The 23,042-nt window shown below is 42.4% G+C and overlaps 1 protein-coding gene across 1 annotated transcript in view; it reads left to right on the top strand.

Annotated features, from left to right (window-relative positions):
- The first annotated feature begins 642 nt into the window (after positions 1–642).
- Positions 643–23,042, top strand: part of LOC133131608 (UPF0606 protein KIAA1549L-like) — a 38,858-nt gene continuing 16,458 nt past the window's right edge. The window contains exons 1-14 of the mRNA XM_061246980.1: positions 643–667; positions 2,057–2,386; positions 5,339–5,860; positions 6,272–6,387; positions 8,546–8,765; positions 9,285–9,418; positions 10,203–10,371; positions 11,896–11,955; positions 13,123–13,274; positions 14,012–14,183; positions 15,695–15,858; positions 16,112–16,147; positions 18,943–19,133; positions 22,266–22,396. Coding sequence (XP_061102964.1) covers positions 643–667; positions 2,057–2,386; positions 5,339–5,860; positions 6,272–6,387; positions 8,546–8,765; positions 9,285–9,418; positions 10,203–10,371; positions 11,896–11,955; positions 13,123–13,274; positions 14,012–14,183; positions 15,695–15,858; positions 16,112–16,147; positions 18,943–19,133; positions 22,266–22,396 — 2,422 coding nt within the window. The remainder of the gene's footprint in view (positions 668–2,056; positions 2,387–5,338; positions 5,861–6,271; positions 6,388–8,545; positions 8,766–9,284; positions 9,419–10,202; positions 10,372–11,895; positions 11,956–13,122; positions 13,275–14,011; positions 14,184–15,694; positions 15,859–16,111; positions 16,148–18,942; positions 19,134–22,265; positions 22,397–23,042) is intronic.

Genomic DNA, 23,042 nt, shown 5'->3' with positions numbered 1-23,042 from the left:
CGGAAGCCCCACATACAGAGGCCTTTCATGCTGAGTTGGAAAGATTTTTTTAAACCGCACACACTGCTTAGACTGAGAGAACATTAGACTGAGAGAACAGTGCACAGCCGTAATTGTGTTCACTAGTATTTTCGTGAAAGAAATACATGTATTTTGCCCAGTTATTGCAATCCTTTGCAGCCTGCGTGGGTTGACTATGCATAGGCTGCCCAGTGGTGTTCTATGCATTGTTGCACAGTGTGAAATCTTCGCAAGATGTTCATTGTGCACTCTACAGTCACAGATCCTACATTTTGGCACTTGCTGAACAAGTGAATTGCCATGATAACCCATTCCATTTTAATTGACTGAAGAGCGAATGCTCCATTACCTTCAACCGTGGGCACGGTTTACGAGTTGTGTGCTTTGCCTTAGTAATAGAAAAAGGTAAGCTTTCTGTATGCAAGTTAAAAGCACTTTGCATTGCCTGACATTAGCTGGATACACCTTGCGAGTTAGACAGTCTTGTTAATAATTATAATTAATAAAACGTGTTGCGAATCAGCACAGAAGCAGTGCCGCATGGACAGGTTCCAGCATGCCGTCAGTTCTATCGTGAAAGGCAGTAGACTCTGCCAGACATCTGAATCAGATTCATGAGCCATGTCCCATCTTGAAGGTGACATTGGTACTGTACTTTGAAAATGGCCAGAAGATATTCATTAGCATTAATTTATTATTAATTATTAACTGTCCAGGTGATGCATTTATATGCAAGTTCACGTTATGCAAGTTCCAATGGGCTCACATTTGAATATTTCCTTTTTTTAATGCTTATGGAGTTTGTCCTGAGCTTTATGTTTGCTTCAAATTAACCTCTTAAAACTTTAAGTACAGCAATGATTCTCATTTAAAATGAAATGTGCATGGATATGTACACAATATCCAATACTTTTTGTAATTATTAGCTGGCATGAAGAGGACTTCATTAGTTAGATGTCGAATTAAACCAAATGCAGAAAATCTTGGAAAAATTAATTTGCAAATTGGCCATAACTCTGATTTATATTTAACTGTAAAAGTCATTAAATATCAATGTGCTTTGGAGGGAGCTCAGCTCAGTTTCCTTTTTGAAAAATGCCTGTTTAGAAAATATATTTTGCCCCATTTAGGATATACATTTTCACAGAAAGCGACATGGTGGATGTGTAGGACTTCGTTTAGCCAGCCAAAGTGAGGAACCGATGCCTGTTAAGAATGTCCTGTATTTGGAAAAAAAGCAACTCCTTTTGCATCGTGTATTAAGAACCGCAGCTTACGTGTTTCAAATCTAACGCTCCTTCCTCAGAGCATAAACACAGAGTGACCTTCATAGTGTTGTATATTCAGGTTACGGAGACTTCATTACCACTCAACGGATACACCTCTATAATAAAACTGACAGGAATGAATAGTCCGGCTCCAAAGCCTTCACTGGCATTCAATACATACACCTGTGCCGTTGCTGCTGCGGTTGTCCATCGTGTCCGACGATGACTTCCTCCTCTGCAGTTAGCCATGGGTTCTCATGTGGCCGTATAGTCACATACGTGATCTGCACTGCTTGCCACAGACCGTGCAGGTGTAATCCTGCTCTGCTGAGGCACAGAGGGTCTGAGCTGCGTGCCTTCTGTCCTGCTTCTTCTGCCGCAGAGCTCTTTTCCCCTCAGAAGCGTGCAGCCGAGCCGTCCCCGGTGTAGTCAGTCAGGGGTCAGGTCCTCCAGATGAGATGCACTTTTTCATTGTGGTCTTGAGTTGGCCTTGAGTTGGTTGGTCTCATATGTGGAGTGTTTCTACGTCCGCAAGGTTTACAGCCAGAGAGGGGCGAAAGTTGTTGCGAATATCCTGCCTATCCAGGCACAGTGTATTTATTGTATTGTTTTTATTTTTGGTTTCTGTCAACAGATTGGTGGGCGGACCTGTTGCGATGCCTTAGCCATGATCCGACGATGGTCTGTTACACCTGTGCGAGGCACTAAAGAAAAACAAAAAAACCCTGTAACTTCATTACTCCCCTGTGTTTCTCTGCTTCTGCCAGATGACGGGAGCTATGAAGGGTCAACCCTCGGCTCTCTCCCCCAGGACCCCGCCCCCTCGGCTGCCGTCGCTCACCTATTGGCCAGCTTTTCTCTGGAAGACTCATCAGCGGCAGCAGACGTTGCCAGGAAGCAGCCGGCCTTCTCCTCAATACTCACCATGCTGGCCAGCATGGTCCAGAGGCCCCAGACTGTAGTGCATTCTCCACCCTCAGCATCCACCTCCAGCAACGACATCCAAGCCGACCAATGGCCTTCAGAGAATCAGACTGGAGAGGTCCCACCTTCATCTTCAGTTCCCGCAGCAACAGGCGTCCCCTCTTCAAGCTCAGGTCTGTTTGCTGGCCTCCATCGATGGAGCTCAATATCAACTGCTAGAACCTACATTAAAACCCTTCCTGTTTCTGCCCTCCTACCATTGTGGAGAATCTGCATGGACCTGTCCGTTATCATCACATGATGACATTGTCATTGACAGCTACTGTATGTAATTTTATAAGCATTTTAAGTCACATGCCTTCACATGCCTGGCTCTTATATGAGTAGAGATTTTCAAAGGAAAGAGTTTTTAATACAAGCTGAGCAAACAATTTTAGACCTTTCATCTTTCATAAATGAATTGGGGTATAGAGTGTAGTTCAACTCACAATCTACAAAACAGTATTATAAATGAGGCTTTGGAATTAGCTGTTTCCATCAAAGCCTGCTCTCCATCAAGGTGTATCAGTATAGATCTTTGACAACAAGCTACAGCCCTGTAGTTTATATTCAGTTTGTGCAGAACAAGACTTTCTTTTGATCAATTCAACAGATACAAAATAAATTATGTATATTACATTTATTCCCACAGTGAGAATCAAAGTGATATGTGGGTGACACTATCATTGAGTGACTGTGAGTGCCCAGTTGTTACAGTAGACCTACTGTATAATAACGAGATCAAAGCAATACACACTCTACACTCTACAATATACACTAGTTTAAAAATGATATACTATATACTGACATACGTATGGACAAGTTATGTTGAAAGAGTGATAAAAGATATGTGGTCCCAAATAGGACACGTGGGCATGTTGGAAATAAAGCATGCTTTAGAAAAGTGCAAAATAAGCATACTGTCTCTTCTTTGAGAGGTTTGAATCTTAAGCAATCTTCCCAGTGGTGAGCACAGTGGTCTGACTTACAGTAAGTATTATACATGGCTGTAGCATTGGTCTGAGATCTGTGTTGATACACCTTGATAGAGATGGGGTTAGTGTTATGGCTGATCAATTAAATTTTCTGTCTTTTGAGGCTTTCAGCAAATGCACACATTTGACTTAAAACTCAGTTTTTGTGATTAATATTCAAGTACGATAAAAATGTCAAAAATCCAGTGAAGGCCTTTTCCAAATCAGGAATATTGTGAAAATGAAATCCGTTCTCTCAAGGAAGAACACTGAGCAAATTACCCATGCTTTCATTTCTTCACGACTTGATTATTGCAATTCGCTTTTTACCTGCCTCAGTGCTTCTGCTGTGTCTCGACTCCAATTAGTCCAAAATGCCGCTGCTAGGCTTCTGTCTAATTCTAGTTGCAGGTCCCACATTACACCAGTTTTAGCATTTCATTGGCTGCCAGTGTGTTTTAGAATTGATTTTAAAATTCTGCTGATAACTTTTAAAACACTTCACGGTTGGGCCCCAGGTTATACTACTGAATTAATTACACCATACATCCCAACTAGGGCACTTAGATCTGCTGACAAAAAGACTCCTTACCAAGGGTGATCTTGCTTTTGTTGTCCGTGTACCCACCCTCTGGAATAACCTCCCCTTAAACATTAGATCTGCAGAGTCTGAAACTGCATTTCAAAAAACCTTTGAAAACCCACTTTTCAACTTGCATTTCTTTAATACATTTATTTTCTCTTGTTTGTTTTATATGTTTTTATTATTTTTTTTTTTGTTGCTGTTTTTATTATTATTATTGTTGGTGGTATTATTATTATTATCATTTTTCACCACTCCCGTTATTTTATTTACAGCATTTTATTTGTATTTTTACATCAATATTTTTATGTGTTTTATTTTATCTTGATTTTATGCTTGTTTCTCTTAAGCACTTTGTAACTTTTGTTTGGAAAAGTGCTTTATAAATAAAGATCTATCTATCTATCTATCTATGAGCAGAATATCAGCTGTAACTACAATAACATGAATTGGTTCATCATTTGACTTCCCATCGATGTTGGACATAACCATGGCATTAGAACATGCAGTATTATTTCATAATAGCCCACTCTCCAGTAAAAATAGCAAGCTACTACAGCTAGGAAAGAATTTACCTCAAGTCCACCTTCACTATGCAGCAATAAAGCCAGTACCCTTGCTAGTTTCATTGCCCACATGACAGTGATGGATTGGAGGGCAGGCCTAGAAAAGGCAGCTCTCAGCTCTTCCACGTCACCCTTGACAGATTCCCTACCCTCAGGAACAGAGCACACATTAGGACTGCCGCCACATACCTCAGTCCCATCATGCAGTGCAGTCGCTGCAGCCCAAGGCCAATCAGAAGGGATATAATCTAAAACCCCACCCCCCTGGTTTCGTTGTCTGTGTCCATCAATCCGTCCTTAACAAGAGCAAAATGTCTCTTCTCCCAGACAGCTGCACCACACCGAAATCTCTAATGATGTCACCTCTCTGTCAATTGATTCTCGTTCATAAAAGTCCTTCATTTTGTCTATACCACTTCTTTTGTCCTCCCGTGGGATACCAGTAAGGTTACCACTGATATCTGACAGCCCCAGCTTGGAGACCAAAATCTTGGAACAAATACCAATGACTCATCTCTTATTCAACCTTTGGCTCCAGCAAGCTCCACTGCAGTACGAGTCATAACTGATCGCGTTTGGATCGCATAGCTGTGTCATTAACCACCAAACCAGCAGTATCTTTGCAACTCGCATCTCTGAACACTTTCAGACAAATGCCAGCATCATGTCTGTCTGTCTGTCTCACACAAATCACTGTGTGACCAGCTGCTATACATTAGTCACATTTCGTCCTCCTTTAAGCATGCTAATGGGGTGTTCTGCTTTCGAGACAGCATCATCCCACTGCCTTCTCCTGCCAGACTATTACTGTACCAGTATCTGTATGCCAAGCTCCAAATCCCAAATGCCTCCCTACACTGTTTCAGCTGAATTATGTCTCCTCCATTTTCCACTCCTCCTTCTGATGTTGCATCTTCCCTTTCCTTGATTGTTCTGCAAACACTAACATTTCTCTATTTACAGAGGAAACAACAATGAACAAGACCTCTACAGCCATCGTGTCCCCTCTCACAGCTTCCAAAGAAGCAGAGGTTGCAAACACAAAGAATGCTACCAGCTCACCCCCTTCTCGTGTGAGATATACCTCCGTACCCAGCAAGCCCGAAACCACAACCGCAACCACCACCACCACCTCCACCATTCTCACCACTCAGGAATCTGTAAGAACCACCACTCCTCAGTCTACAAGTGTCACCAGCATGACCACGACCACTGAGGTCACAAGGCCCACAACCACTGCGACGCCACGGCCTACCACGGTCGCACGGACGACGCAGACCCAGACCGAGACCACGACCACAGAGAGAACAACCACGACCACGGCCAGAATGTCAACAACTGTTCTGACTCCCACGTTCAGAGCCACTACGCAGACATACAAAACGCCCCCTCCTGGAAGGAGCGGAGCTGGACTCAATCCCACCTCCACCCCCAAGGTTCCTCCGCTGCAGTGTAACATCTCAGAGAGGCTCTGGGTGAAAACAGGTATGGCTGATCAATGTATTCTCTTGTATAGGAACAGAATTGTTCTGTTCTCATGGACAGAATTATTCCTTCCACAATAACATTTTCAACAACACTTTTTCTAAAACGAATCAATTCACTTTTAAAATCTTCTTCTTTGATTTATATTCAGATTTAATTGTATGAATGATATGAGGAAAAGGGAAAGTTGTTATTGCATGCAAGCTCTGGGCTTGACATTATACTGAAGATGTAGGTGAAATTATCTTCTCATCATCAAATTTTCTCATGTTCTTACGGTCTTATGCACCGCCCAAAAAGACCTGCAAGAGATGCAGATTGTGTCTAGCCTCTACTTAATTGGATTTCTTAATGCCAGGAGCAAAAAACTTTACTATCAATGTTGTCAAATGTTGTTTTTCCCTCCTGCAGTTTTGTCGATACATCAAAGGAGAAACCGGCTTGAAAGCACACTGAGACAGAATCTCCCCAAAGCCCTCACACAGGTCCTGCAGAAGGCTCTCAATGACAGCAGTGTCCGTGCACAGGTAAATAAGTTGCATTCTGTGTGTGTGTTTGTGTGAATTTGCACATGTCTGTACATACTGCTGGTATGACGGTGTCTTTTCCGGTGTTTGTTTGGGACATATTTGTTTACTTAACACCTCAGTTAATTCCAGTTAATTCCCCTTCAAACCATTTCATGTCGTTTCAGAGTTCATGATTCAAGGCACACAGTTGTATACCGGCACATTGGCGATTTATCTGCCATGGTATTTATATGGTATCTACAGTAGAGGTTTAGCTTCAATGTTCCTCCTCATCTTTCCCCCCTGTTACACCAACTTTCATTCATATTCTTCAGGAAATGTGAATATACCATGGGAAGTCAGGCCCATTCACTCCATGCCAGGATTGATGTAAAGTCGACAGTTTGTGATGAGAATGTTTTTCAATAGCAGGGTCTAGAAGGACTTTATTCCCCACCAAAGAGGAAATATGAACTAGGTGAAAAGATGCTGTAACTCTGTCTGAGCTCTCTGAAGGCTTTCTGATGACATCAATCCTAATTATTTAATCTTGGAAGTTTTCCAGGCCTTAATACAAAAAGCTTAGATTGCCAAATTGACGTCAACGATAAAGCAAGTCATAAAATTCAGCTGCTGTGAATGTTAGCACAGCTAGCAGGTAGGAGCTCTCGCTTTCATAACTAAATGAAGTACTAGTATAGCTCAGTCACCCAGCCCTTGGGATGACAGTGCCTGCAGGAACAATTGGATTGCATTAATGATTCTTTCGAGACAGAAAAAAATGAAGGGGAAATAAAGCTCTTGAATGTAAAAGTGAAAGAGCATATGGGGGAGGTGTTATTAACATGGATTATTAAGCTTACAGTACTGGATCACAGGAAACATTTTCAGTTTCATGTTAGCTCTCATTTATGAAAGGTCCATTATATTTCATTAATGGAAACAGCTATGACGTCGATACAGCATCTTGGCTAACCAATGCTGAACTGTGGGATTTTTTAATGGGTTTACTAGCCCTACCTATGCTAGATGTAGAACCATATTCCCCAACTCCTTCCTACATTCTCTAGCTCTCTCTTGCACCTATGGCATCCAGCTTTACACTGAATAATTAGGTACTGATTACTACTATTGGACGTGACTCTGATGACCCCTGATATGTATACATTTGTGTAATTTGCTCTGGATAAGATCTTCTGAGTGGCTCAATGTAAAATGCAAATGTGTGGGTTGATTTTTGTGTGTAGTAATCTTTGGATAACTTGCTTTAAATGTTTTTCTTCTGGGGTTAGGGTTCCTATTAATGATGCCTTGGTCATACAGCCCTTACCTCTGAACTGAATTGTGCCACGGCTTCTTGTGTCAGATACTGTCAGGATTGTGTCTCAAATCGCTCTTACTCATACAAGATTAGCTAGCTAGCTCTCTGCAGCTTTCCTACCTCATCTGTGACTGAATTGTCATCCTTTTCTCCTGTGTAGAAAGAAATACATTGCTCACTATGCCAAGCCATCTGAGTCAGAATTGAAGCCTTGATTTCCTGCTGTGCGGCTGTGATTCAGACACTAGCTTAGCTGCCAGTCAGAAGGCCTGCAGTATTTCCAAGCTCTGAGATCTTTGACTGGGCAACAGACACAACTGTGTGTCTGCGCCCAAAACATTGAAATTACACGAAAGGGGGGTAGACATTGCTGGTGGCATCTCAATACGCAACAGATCACAACATGTATTGTGTCATGGAGGACTACGACTAATGAGGATGTCAGGTAGTGGAGGCAGAAACACTGTGGGTTTTCAAAACCAGGCTTGATATGGTGCTAGATACTAATTTGTTTTTCAGTAAACTAAGCAGTAGGTACACTTTAGTGGAAAGAAAAGCTGAGCAATGCTAGGCTGAATGGCCTGTTCTCATCATCATGTTATGTCATGTTGCGTTGTTAGATATGCTTTGTTCTCTTTTACTTCATTGCACTTTGTGGAGCTTCCGTGCAAAATTGCATTATGGAAACTTGAGATCATCTGCATTTCAAATTTTTGTTTCCTCTCCGTGTTTCTTTCAGCCTCTTCAGCTGCGCCTCATCACTCTGAACTCGACGTATTCCCGCTGTTTGTAATTCCAGGGTGTGAGCTAGGCAGTCAGCCGGAATCGGCCATTAACCGCCTCTTCCGTCCTCAGATGGAGAAGCTGCTGGTGGGCTCCAACGTGACCGTGGGGTACTACGCGGTGAGCGGCTCCACGGTCTACATAGCCTCTGTGGTGGTGGAGGCTCTCAGCATGTACGGAGTTGGCAAGATGATGGCGGACATGAGGCAGTTTGGGCTGGCGGTGCAGGCCCTGCCCATTCACGTCACCCCCTGGGTGCCCACCCCAGCCATCTCTCCTCGCCTCAGTACAGGTGGGACCCTATTACGGTAACATAGCATAAAACAGCAACACGCCATGTTATTGCTGTAAGCCCATAACTGTCAATATTAACAATATAAAATGTGCCAAGTGACTGTAGAGATAAAAGCAAGCAAATAAAGCAGGGGAATTAGCTATTATACGCTTTACACGAGTAATGTAGCTATTACATGCTTATTTGACCTTTGGCATGACAGTGCTGTTCAAACACTGCTTTTCAAAACAGTCCTACTGTGCCATAATTGGGTATGTTTCAGAAATTCAAAACGAATTCAAACGTTCCTTCAAACAGCCAAGGGTTGTTGTGGTTTATTACATTCAGTTAATTATTATAGTCGTTCATAAATAAGCGACGGCATAATCCATAATTTTATGGTCCTAGGTATGTAATAATATCCGCTATTTGATTTACATTTACAAATTGTAAATGAAGGCACTTCATTTTTTAAATTTTGCTGGAATAGCATTTTGGTAGGAAGGTAATTTACTGTAGTTGTCTGTGCTGGGTTAGTCCTCAGGTTTGTGGGTCCAGGAGACAATATAAAGTCCTGCAGCTTTGCTCAGATGATGGAGAAGAGGCTGGAGAATGCTTTTGCGGAGGCAGAGTCCAAAGTGCTGAACACCCACAGCAGACTCTCAGTTCAGGTAGGGTCTCCTTCCATCATTGATATAAGGATGCACTGAAAAAACAGTTCAAGCTAGGTTTTGAAACAGCTAGTAGCTGGTTGACCAGTTCAGACCAGCTCCCAGCTCAACATGGTGTAGCTGGTTGACCAGTTCAACCAGCTCCCATCTTGACGTGGTTTTACCAGCTCAAGCTATGTTTTGAAACATATTTAATTGTCAAGCTGATGAAGCTGGCATACATTAGCTGGATATACAGCAAGGCAGAACCATGATTACATAATCTCAGGTACACTTTCCTGCAGTTTTAGAATTAAATGTCCACTGGGCTGCTAAAGAGGCTCAGACTTTAAGGATTACAAGGCTTATTAAGGATTTTTACACATTTTTACACATCTCAAGCATTTTTTAAATCCTCTGGAACTACTCATTTTATGTATCAGGTAGACTAGCGTCATGTGGCGGCTGTGTGAATTTCACAACAGAGGTACAGTTGGTATATCCCATGAGACTGAGGAGCATAGTATATACATGCACACATACTTTGACCTGGATTCAATCAACCTTTGTCCTTAACATTGACAATGCTTTTTTTTTTCCAATCAAAGGAAAGGATAGTTCCTAGTTCAGCTCATTAATTTTGACTGCTGCTGAACTCACCAAATTATGTTTGTAATACTTCACTAACGTGTGTGTGCGATTGTGCGTTTGTGTGTCTACATACAGTATATATGTGTCTGTAGTATAGTATATACATGTGTATACTCTGCTCACACATGGAGGCTTTGTGCTGTGTGTGTATTAGATTCTGAGTGCCTCCCAGTTGCCGGGCTCTCCCTCTGTGTCCCTGACCTATGTGGTGTGGAACGGGAGCACCCTTCTGAATGGCACGGCTTCCAGCAACCTCCTCAACCAACTCACGGCTGAGCTGGTGGGGTACTTCCTCTACTTCCCCCCCCTCGTCATCGCTGAGCGTGAGTGCATCAACCCCTCAATCTCTTTCTGTCCCCCGTAGGTGCCAGGAGAGGGCGTCTCTGTAAGATAGCCCTGCATTGAAAACTGTTCGACCATCTTGAGTTGACATTGACTGGCGATATGCAGGATTTGAGTGGAGGTTGCCAAGCTTCGATTGCGAGTTCTTGATTGTATATTCCCGCGGCACAGCAGCGGTCTAATGAACTGCTTACTGAAAGTTAACCTTCTGGCTCTGGTAAATCCTTCCTCCTGAAAGGTCAAGTGCCTATAACAAGCTTTTTTCCTTTGCTTTGATTTTATGACAGTAAAGCGAAGAGGGACGGTCTGTACAGCAATGAGGTTTAACATCCGTCAAAGTGGTAGGACGGTTTTGTTTTAGCTTGAGCTTAGTAGAGGTTTGTTTATTTGCTAAGGTTGGGCAACCTGGCCTAGTTTGTCAGCCTGTCATATTACGTTTTTTAACAAGGCTTCTCGGATGAGTCCTGACTCCTCTAAGACAGTTGACAGTTGATTCGCTGGGTCACTGCTCACTCTCACCTGTCCTTCTGCTACAAGCTACAAATACCAATGGCATATTTTTATGGTTATTGCAAGCTTCTGTAAGCTTCATATGACAGGGTCTCGTTTTATGTGGTATTATAATTAAAAGCAATTAAAATGTCTGTGAATAGCCTTCTGTTTACCACTCCAGTGGTTGTTATGGAAGTGTGAACCCACAAAAGTTATTTACAGACTCCAAAGGGTGAAATAGTCCAGATTGTATTATGTCTTATGCCAGATTCACTGCAGATAGAATGGGATTTCCTTGTATACTGTGGAGACTGACATCATTGGTTTTCATACCAATCTTGTGGTAGTTGGGGCAGTTCTTTTTTAGTATTTGGTTCCATAGGCCTTTTTTCCTGCAGAAATGGCCAGTCATTGCATACAACAGGGCTCTCAAATGTTGGGAATTGTTAATTTAAGTTAGGCAATTAACTTGTTTTGGTTTTTTAATTTATTTTGGTTTGTATCTTTGGCAATCAAATTTTCTGATAAACTGTGCATTTCCTTTTTTTTTACATCAATGCATATTTTTGCTTGTTTAGAAGAGTCTGTAAGTAAGAAGAACTTATTTAGACAGAGATCAAATTGTGTGTGTAGATAGTTTTTACGCTGACACGGAATAAGTGTCACTAAGACTTTTAACAACATCCAGGCTGCTTGGAGATATCATCACAAAATGTGTGATACTACCTCACACTATCATTTCAGTGGTAGAACTGGAACAATAAAATAGGGAGTAATAAACTGCGGCCCCTCCCTTCTGCTAAAGCAGTCTGTCTACACAGAGAACTGGACTTTATTAGTTTGCTTGTCAACACCATCTGTGAGTCCACAATCCATTGATATCTCTCTAAGTGATCATCTAATACCAGGGAGTATAATTAAACTGAGGATGTGTAATTGATCCAAGAATTCGTTACGAGTCTTATTTAGCTATTTTTCAGCAGCTTCTGAACACAGGCTCTCATTCCTTTCAGCGTTGGAGTATCACAACCTCAACACTTCTGCTGCAACCAGAGACTACTGGGTTATCACAGGTAATGAACCCACAAATCTTTTAACCGCTAATTTGATTGCGTCCATGTGATATTGCATGGTGTTATTTACACCCCAGTAGTAATGGGTGCAGTCAGTCGTTTTTTCTGGACATGGCACTAGAGCTTAAGTGACATTTACTTCAGCGTAATCAAATCAGATCTTAGCTTCGTACACATCGGAGTTCACTTAACTGAGACACTTGTGTGTGTGTTTAGAATACACTTTAGAATATATCGCACTTAGTAAAGCTTAACAAAGCATTTATAGCTGCATTAGACATCATCAGTAATTGCTGTTTGTTTTTAAATTTGATTTTTATATTTTTATTTATGTCAACAATACATTTTGTAAGAATGCAACGATGTGCACTTTCCTAATGAAATATAATGGATCCTACGTTTTCTTTTAATACAGTGGGGTCTAAAAGTCTGAGACCTCACAAAATCAGGTTTTTTTTTTGGGTTTTTTATGTAATCCTGGAAATAAAAATTTTAGGATTGTGGACAAATTTCAACAAATGAAAGTTACTTCAAAGCTTTGCAAGAACTACTCAAAGATGAAGAACAAGGAGTGCTGGACAATCCACAATCACTTGACCTCAACCCCATTGAACATTCATGGGGGCACTTGAAGAATGATAAAAGCCAAAGATTCGGTAACATCACAAGATGTTCTTTGTAACATTGTAAAATAATGCTGGGATGACATGAATCATCAGGTTTTGCACAAAGTTGTGCAGTTCATGCCAGCTTGAGTGCACGTTGCCATTAAAGCAAAAGCTGGATATATCAAATGCTAAGAAATTCTTTAAAAAAATGTTTTTAACTCAAATTGTTATGCTGATAATATATATTAAAAACTTTGTATTAAATTAGAAAAGAATGCAAAAAGTTTTGACTTTTGGACCCCGCTGTATATGCAACGAGTTACTATTCATTATTAAACATGTGTTAAGCATTTATAACTCTTCTCTATTCTGGAGCGTAGCCTCCGGCTATCTCCCGCCCAATCTCTCCCAGGAAGAAATGGCCGTGAAATTCCAAGGTCAGCCCAAACATAGCGGGCTTTGTTATACCGAGCGATGAATAACGGGAGATCGCAGCTCCATTGTCCCCTGGCCTCCCAACCTTTCTGTCTACCCTCGCTCTGTATCCCTGTCTCTGCAGTGATTCAGGATGTGGACAGCTCGTCCTTGGAAGGGAATTATCAGAGCTTCGCCAGCCTGATGGAGCAGCGCTTGGCTGAGGGCTTCATCGTGGCCCACCAGGAGGGGTCAAGGTTCCGGAGGGCGGCTACCATAGGAAGTTACACCGTCCAGGTAAGAGAGGAGCAGGCACCACCTCGCTATGTAAGGTCACCGCCTCCGACTGACCCTGTAATCAGCAGGCCCAGTACTGGGTGCCTTTATAGAGCGCTACAGTTTGTAGTCCTAAAACCCAGAAGAGAGTTAGCATTTTTGAGCTCTGAGTTCGCTCAGTAGATTTCCCCTGGCTTTTTTCCCATAGGGATTTTGTTTCTGCCAAATATAAGGTCTGTGGTTTGCGTACGCTTAAGAGAGTTTCACATTTTGTTCTACTAGATACTAAGTTACATCCCTTAATATCACAACCGTAACTTTCAAAGCCGTTATGTGACGCCGAACAAGTTGCTATATTTAAACTGTCTTAAGCGTTCGCTAACCACAGACCTTATATTCGGCAGAAATAGAAATTCCTATGGGAAAAAAGCATGGGAAATCTACAGAGGGAACCCATGGCAGAGGAAACTGTCGGGCTGACCTACAAAAAGACGTCATCACTGTCACACTATTCAATTTAGCTCGGATGCTCAAGATAGGAAACCCCCACTTCACTAAGAACAGATACAAAATTCACATCTCAACCTTCACTGTTACGTTTTCACAATTCTGTCAGGGTTCTGACCGCCCTGTTGGACATTGGAAGCCGTATCATGTCACCTCTGTGAACACATGTACCTAGGTATAGTTACAGTAGCACGTGAAGATGTACTATATCAGCTTAAATCAGCTAATGTATTAGCATGTTACTGGTTTAGATGGTCGGCATTAGGAGAGTGCCTGGCCCGAAGAACTCAGCTGAAATGACCTACTATGCCCTGCTGAATGGCTTCCCCTTATCTGGCTCCTCTGCGGCCAAGATCCTCAACACAGTGGACTCCCAGACCATGGCCCTTACTCTGGGTTACTTCATCCAGCTCCAAGCTGAACGTATGTCCGCTCTCCGATACCACACCTGCAGCACTGACAAGCACCAGGCCCAAGAAATTAGTTAAAATATTATAGATTATGCTGACTGACATATTGAGAGTTTTTGTGATCTCACAGTAGTTTGTCCAGCTTTAGAAGTAGCAGTAGCAGTAGCTGTGTTTTGTGTTGTATCAGTTAGCTTTAACATGCTTGGTGTTTAAACTTGTAAAGAAAGCTATACACAACAGAATTGTGCTGTTAATGACTAATTTTAGTCAGGTAGTGTCCTGTAATTCTAAACTCAAATTTTAGATCAAGAATGCAGGTGATTTCATATCTGAACTAGGTGATATTTTAAACCTATTCTCATAGCCTTGAGCCTTTTAGTTTAATATTCATTCAAAGATGGTGTTACGGTATATTTAATTATAACCACTCCATGACAAAGTTAATGTAGTTGGCTAATGTTACTTGTAGGTCATTTGTAATCTCATCGGCGTTCCAACAGAGACATGGATAAAAATGTCATCGCAGTCTGTGCTCTTGCACGCACACTAGGACACAGACAGCAGCACACTGCTGTGTTTGCCAGAGCAGGCAGGGCATAAAGAGCACAGTGTCAACACAGACTATATGGTGCCTGTAAGTCCCAGTGGGTGTGAAAACAGAGCGGGCTCGACGATGTAGACTCCATGAGGTGGCCTGGTTTTAACTTCCTCTACACGCCGTTCTCTCAGCCTCTTCCTCAGACAGAGCACCCCGCTGAAAAAAACAGCTCAAGCTAGGTTTTGAAACAGCTGGTAGCTGGTTGACCAGTTCAGACAGCTCCCAGCTTGACATGGTTTTGCTGGTTGACCAGTTCAGACCAGCTCCCATCTTGACATGGTTTTGCCGGTTGACCAGTTCGGACCAGCTCCCAGCTTGACATGGTTTGACCAGACTCCACCAGGGAGTTCCAGGCATTGTTATCAGTCACAGATAAACACCTCCATCAGAGAGACAGCCTGAAACAAAAGGATATAATCTTACATAATATAGGCACAACTGTTATTAAACGGTATAAATCTTGATGCAGTACTGTGGGCCCAATTACAATAAGACATGTCTTACATCCTGTTATGTGGGGTAAACTAAAATAAGAGCAAAAACTCTTACATATTGTGTAGTTCTGCAGGCTAAACTAAAATGGGAGGAAAATACTCCTAGATATAGTACTGTAAGCTAAATTAAAATGAGAGCAAAATAATATTAGATACAGTACTGTAGGCCAGACCCAAATAAGTGGAAAATAATCTTAGATACTGTACATCACTGTGGGGTAAAAAGGGTAAAATTATGTTCTACTTAGTATTCTGATAGGGTTGATGGCTGAAGTGTGGACTTCATTATCTGCTTGCGCTTTCAATGTAACTTGAAGTACTGAAGTTGAGTCCTGACTTTAGCCTCGCCCTGCCGTTGTAAGTGCACAAGGGCTTCCGCTGTGTTAACCGAGTGATGTTTGATGAGCTGGTGTGTGATCCACTGCCACGCAGCCGTGGTGAAGAACCCGCCCAACAACCTTTGGATAATCGCCGCGGTGCTGGCGCCCATCGCCGTGGTGACGGTCATCATCATCATCATCACCGCCGTCCTGTGCAGGAAGAACAAAGGCGACTTCAAGACAGACGCCATGGGCAACCTCAACCCCCGCGCAAAGGTGAGGAGGTCACCGAGCTCCCCGCAGACATCTCCCCTGCACACGGGGAGGCTTAAATTACCACCCGGACTGAACGCCTTGCCTCGAGCGCTCAACTTTGCCTGAATGCTGATCGGATTATTTAGCTCTGAGCTTGTGCCTGTGCCCAGCAACCCAGAGTGAAGCTTGGTAGTATGGCATGGTCATCAAATGGCTTTTTTTGAAAAATTGTATACTCAGTATTTTAACCTGATATAATTTTCTTCTCGTTTAGACTTCCTACCGGAGGGAGGCCAGTTATTACCACCAGGTACTGGTTGAATTAATTCAGAATGAATGAGTGTGCTTCCGCCTCTGGCTTTATGTGCTTTCTCTGACGACTCGGGGAAAATCGATGGCTGTGCTTCCAATGAAAAAGATCAATGAGTGCTGAGAAAGGACACAAATTAATGGCGTGGACTCGCTGCGCTCCTATCTGACATGAAAAGGCAGCACGGCCGTTTAGATTCACAGTGTACAACCTGTGGAATTCTGTAATTATCTAACAGGGCTGTTGCCTGGCTGAGGATCAATAGGATTCCACATCCCATCTTTCAGCATACTGCCTGATTATTCTAGCAAGGATCAATAGAATAGTATGTAAAGAAAATACCATAAGTTTGCATAATCAAATGACTGTTTCATGTCTTAATCTGGAATTTAAAAAGGCTGTGAAACACAGGTTTGGCCATAGCTGTAAATAAGGGAACATTGCATTTAGACATCCTATATTTTACATACAAAAATTATAAAGCCATACATTTAACTGAATGTTTTCAGTAGTAATATGAAATGCAAATGTATTAGAAAATCCATTTTAATACCCATTATACCAAACACACAAAGACCAATTAAACAGTGAATTATATCCACAAAATCCCTGCATGTCTGCCACAGCAAATACACTATAATTGTAAGAAAAGGCTGACTTGAAATCACGTTTTCATTTACAGTATGTTGAAACTGGATCAGCTATTTTTGTTGGTTTGAAAAACTAGGTTAGGGCGACTCCCTGGAAAAGCAGTGGAGCTAATAGGGAACTATAAGCATTTTAATGTGTAACATTCCTGAGTTGCCCGTACATTTGGTAAACTGTAATGATGCAGTACTTCATGCCAAGCAGTTTCAAATTTGATGCACTAGATGGAGAATGTAGGATGTACTGCTTTACCCTTGGTCTCTCTATTCGGAATTGACCTAGTTTTCCAGTGCAATCTGGGTAGGCGGACCCAAATCTAAGTTTGCAGTACTGTATTTCTCTTCTCTCTGCAAGGCACGGTAGTGGGCTGCATTTAAATTAATCAGTGTCTGTCAGTATCTATTCATAAGCATATGAGCGCTGACTGTATTCCTCTTGATTGGTTTGGCTCACATCATGGGAATGTACTGTAGATAATGATAGTCAATTTGCTGAAATAGGTCTGTGAAGTTTGGAAGTTAATTAAATGTGGCGTGCACAAATTTGCGAAGCCAAATCGGAGGGAGTGGATGTGTGGTGCTATTTAGCAAAAAAGTGCTCAAGTTGTTGGGTCTGGAACTTGTGACAGATTGCATTAGTCCAGTCATTGAAAAGACTATAGCCTACATGGATCATTATGCAGCCAAAACTGTCACTGGAAAACCTTTTTTTTCTCTCAAGTACCATTAAAAGAACCACAGGCTGTAGAATTGAATTCTCACCACCAGTAGGTGAATGATGAGGCATCCAAAACACATTCAGTTTTTGCTTCTTTTCCTGAATGGTAAGTGTAAAAGAGGCAGCATGTTTTTTTTGTGTCAGAGAGCATCCCTGTGATTCAGATGCATGCTGGGTAATGGGTTGTTGTCTTGAACATGCTCTGTATCAATCACAGGCAGCCCAGAGGCCTTGGGCAAGAGTGAACCGCATTAACTGCTAGTCCACTGCATTGAATTATCAGTCAAAGGCAGATCAATATTAATGCTATAGCCAGCTCTATGTATCTACCCAATCTGCCCATCATTCTCCCATTCTACCTATCCAATATCAATCAGTGCGTTTACTTGGAGTGAGATAAACCCTAGCAAACGCAAACAACACATTGACAGCGCATTACAATTGACTTGTGTGGCAGCACTAGAATATGTACTTCTTCTGACACAGGTTAAGCAGTCCCATTCGGTCTCCGACGACTCACTCTCCGACCAGGGACACGGGCGTCGTTTGTATTCCGTTCGCATGCCTTATATAGAATCCTCCACTGCCCAGCGGAATACTAAACTACTTGTTGCCGGGAAATAAGGACTTTTTGCCTGGCTGCGCTTTAAAGACATCGCGGCAATGACCATTTTAAAATGCAATACCGTCAAGCGCATTAAAAACCAACACTCACCCAGAGAATTACAACTGCCGTTAAAACCGCAGCCCCGTTCAAGGTAAACCTACAGTGACGTCTGAGTGTTTTTCTCCAGAATCAGCCGTTCTTTTCTCGCATGCGTCTCATACACAAACAAGCCCCACTGTTTGGAATACAGTACATCTTTGGACGATGTGGAGAGAAGGTCGAGAAATCCATATATCGATCTCCTACCCCTACTCTGGCGGCAAATGAACAACATGTGTGACTGATGGTTTATGGCACCTTGCTCATACATAATTTAGGCAGTTTTTTTAACTCCCCCTTTTTTTGTGTGTGTTCGAGATATATTCTTGCTCAACAAAAGACAGGTAACTGAGAAAAGCCCAGTACACAGCACTGGGCAAACTACAGTTTTCAATATAATTTCTTATGCCTGCAGACAAACTGCCATGATAGGTCTCATATCTCTTTCGAAGGTTAAGAAAGTGACATTTAATTAGCTCCATTAAAAATTCCCTGGCGGTGAAATATTGCTGGTGTCCACCCTGTTTTCTGTATTTCATTACCAGAGTATAATAAGGAGAAAACCTCCATTCAGTGGAAGCTTATGATTAGCAGTCTCAGCAGTAGTACTTTCTTTGATTTAAACATATTTAAATATACTGTATATGTGCTATGCACACATATACCTACAGTACAGTATATTAGTGGTGTGATTGGGTGCCTAAAATTACGTTATCCCCCACAGCCGGTGCAAGGCTTTGACTATGCCAAGCAACACCTTGGCCAGCAGGGCGGCGATGAAGAGGCCCTGCCTGTTACACAGGAGACCATGGTCCTGCCCCTTCCCATCCGAGATGCCCCTCTGACACAAGAGAGGGGGATGCACCTGGACGGTAGCGGCTCCAAAAAGACGCTGTCCGGCGATATTCGCAAAAGGTAACAGTCGATTTAAAACAGTATTGCTTGGTACATTCTCTTATATGTTTTTGGCTGTGACGAATGCCCTGAAGAAGTCCTCCTGAAGAATTTTAAGCATGAAGTTCAGATAGTCATCCATTCTAGCTGACCTGCAATGAATTATGGTAGTAACAAAGATCAGGGAAGATAGCAGGCTGTATTGCTTATAAGGAGAATACTGGGGTGAGTTCATTTTTTGTGCAGGTTTGAGGACAGACGGAAAGACATCTGTGGTGAATTTTAGAAGCAGGTTTAAGAGCACGATCATGAATCTTGGATGCTAGGCGTGCTGGCTCCTTACACATCTGACAGATTTAGGGGTTTATTTTCATCCCTTTGGAATAGGTCTCTTCGTTTGTCCAAAAGACAATATTTATATTAATACCAAGTTATAGCTTCTATTGTTAATATAATACCTTCTCATGGAAACATGGAACAAATAATGAAACCATTAAATAAGTGGAATGTTTTTGGTGGATTTCTGTATGTGTGTGTGTGTGTGTGTATGTGTGCATATACATATGTACACTCAGTGACCACTTTATTAGGTAGACCTGTACACCAGATTGTTTATGACAATATTTAATCAGCAAATCCTGTGGCAGCAACAAAATGCATAAAAGCCTGCAGACGTGGTCAGGCGGTTCCGGTGTTTTTCAGACCAAATGTCAGAATGGGGAAGAAATGTGATCTAAGTGACTTTGAGTGTGGAATGCTTGTTGGTGCCAGACAGGGTGGTTTGAGTATCTCAGAAACTGCTGATCTCCTTGGATGCACAATAGTCTCCAGAGTTTGCAGAGAATGGTGTGAAAAACATCCAGTGAGCAGCAGTTCTGTGGGAAAAAATGCCCTAATGAGAGAGGTCAAAGGAGAAGGGCCAGACTCAAAAGCTGACCCTAAACACACAATGTGTCAAACCTCTAAGCAGATAGGCTACAGCAGCAGAAGACCAATAAGTCTAAAATAAAGTCTCATAAATACCTAATAAAGTGCTCACTGAGTGTATGTCATGTTTTCTGTGAAATTAATATGATATAGGATTTTGATTTGCTATGGAGAGTGAATTAACTGAAATACTAGCAGCTTAACTGAAATACTAGTGTGATTAATTACTGCTGCAAGAAGACGTAGCAAGTATGACACCGGTTTGCAGCTGTTACTCAGCTTGTCTAATTTGCATCACACCAAGAATTTGATAAATTTTGCCTTGGGAACTTCCAGTATCCTGTAAATACTTTTTTTTGCTAGGGAGGTGCCTGTTTATTTTGACTGCACAGAACTAATATTATGTAGATGCAGAAAATATAACACAGGGCCGCCACAAAATATCTGTCACCAGAGAATCAGCTTGTTTATGAAGCACGTTAAATACTTTCAGTTCTTCATTTGAATTATTTACTGGGGGCTCTTCTATTTTTAAATATTATATAAGGCAGATGATATATATTTGTACGGATGTGTGTCCAGTGCCAATGTCTGTACAGCACTTACCTATTCTCCATGCGTCTCTAGTCATTGGTGGGTGAGGCTTGTAGAATAATGTTTAGCATTTTTCTGGGGCCATGAAATGAATAACTGTCTTATAATAATGTTATTAATAGATGTGGGAAATGAAAATGCACCATGTCTTTATGCACTTTATGTACATTTGTTAAAGAGTGCCTTAATGTAATGTCTAGCCTGGGGAGTTTTTCATACACAAAATGGTGTGCACATTATTATTGTGGACCCGGCACAATATATATGTATAGTAACAACTGGAGTGTAACAGATCTCCGTTAGAGCATAGATACATGCAGTTTCAGTATTCCACCAGCTTGTGCATCCTCTCCTTTGAGACAAAACCTATAAACATGCAAATGAAACAATCGGGGAAATAAATTTGCATAGCGCTCATTTCTGCCATTTTAATTGCCAGCCACAGAAGAGGTGCCACCTCGGTTCGTGCCACCGTGCAATCAAACGTTGGCTACTGTCTTTGAACCAACACAATATATTCATAGTGGGGCTGATTATACAAGTTGGCCAAGTTTTGGCCATCGCTATCCCAGACGGTTATGGGTTTCAGCTGTGTAATGTGCGGTACGTGCAACAGTTCCAAGCCCAGGCTGGCGAGCACTTGCCTCCAACCCCCCTCCCCCCTCCTTAGCCAGTTGTTATTGCCGGGGGATACAAGTGCAAAGCTTTGAAGTCGTTTTGGTGGTCATGCGCTTTAGGGCACGGCTGATAGTTTTGGAAGCTGTGGGCGGGAGTGGAGGATTATGAAGGGCTGGAAGCGGGCCATAAGCACCCAGAGGGGGCTGCCTGTGTTTGTGTGCGGCTTCTGCCTGGGGAAGGTTCACGTGGAGCCCGGGAGTGGGGGCTCATAGCGCCTCCGTGACCCTGCTGTGCGGATTTGAACCAACCTGCCCACTCCTGACTTTCTCAGGGATGGAGAGATTAGGGGACTACAGCACGACTTGGTGACAGTAGCAGAGCTCTGTGTAATTTCAAAGGTGTCAGTATTCCACTGTGCTACATGGATCGATAACTGGTCCTCGTATTTCAACTGCCGCAGGCTAAGATTTGGACAGGTGCCATACAGCTTGTAAACTGCATGGCTGTTGACATTTGTAACCTGTTGTTGCATCTTCCTCTGCATATTTCGGTTTCAGTTTACTCTTCCAAACTCCTTCAGGGTTGGTTAAATTCTTTTTCGTTTGTTTACTTTGTTTACTTTCGTTTGTGATTGCATTGATAAATGACAATAACATTATGTATACTTATTATTACACAGCTTGAAGCCAATTAGCTTAAAGATTCTGAAGGGAATAGTGGGCTTTTCAATGGTCACAAGGAACTGCATTCATAATTATCTCCCATTCTTGTTATGCTGCTTAGTGGTAACACATATCCTCTGCCTCCTTCCTTTCCATGTGCCCTGTGGCAATTCCAGGATAATTTCTGTATCGTAATGTTCCATTACATACGTGTCATAACTGTTAGACACATGATTGATGGATTGGTTGGCTGTCAGTCAACGTAGGAAGGCGCTGGAGGACAGAAGGTTGGAAGAACCGGCCAACACGCAGAGAACTCACTGCTGCTCCTTGTTGCTATGGTTACTTGTAGCAGGTTGCCTAGCGAGGACGGTTCCCTCGTCAGCAACGAATCAGGGAAGATGCACTCGGGCAGGGGCTCGACGGTACAGAAAGTTCCGGCGCAGCAGAAAATGGCAAAGGAGGAGTCGCGCACAAGAAGCGGTAAGATACATAGACAAGAGTACTGAGCACAAATCTAAGTTATACTCACCTTATACAATACCTTTGTCAGACCACACATAGAGTATTGTGTAGTAGTTCTGGGGACCGTACTAAGAAAGATGCAGAGGCACTGGAAAAGGTTCAAAGAAGGGCAATCAGATTGATTCCATGTATAAAAGATAAAAGTTATGAGGAAACACTTTAGATGCTTAATCTCTTCAAGCTTAGTAAAAAGAGACTTCGTAAAAGGGGAGATTTGATTTAGGCTTCAACAGCAATTAACAAAGTGAACTACGGGCAATTCTTCAGGGTGAGTTCAGTTAGCTGAATGCGGGGGCATAAATGGAAATTAGCAAAGAGGCAGGAAATCTGAGGCCTGTGAGGTCTCCAGACCTACACATTCAGTTCAGAGGGGGTGGTCTCGTGTAGGCCCCAGGGTGCACCACATTATGGTTATAGAGGCACCAAGGAGTCCGCTCAGCAGAAAAAGGGGAGAGTGAATATGCATGAGTGAGGCTCTGCTGACATGATACAGTATGTCAGCGTGGCCTGTTCTGACTCTGTATGTGAGGCAGTCATAGACACACAGGTCTGCTACCACCCCCCACCGCTGCCCCCCCAGGTACTTTCACACTCCAAGTGACAG

The sequence above is a fragment of the Conger conger genome, chromosome 6 (assembly GCF_963514075.1).
Source record: "Conger conger chromosome 6, fConCon1.1, whole genome shotgun sequence".
NCBI classification, from domain to species: domain Eukaryota; kingdom Metazoa; phylum Chordata; class Actinopteri; order Anguilliformes; family Congridae; genus Conger; species Conger conger.
This window is presented reverse-complemented; position numbering and strand designations above follow the sequence as displayed.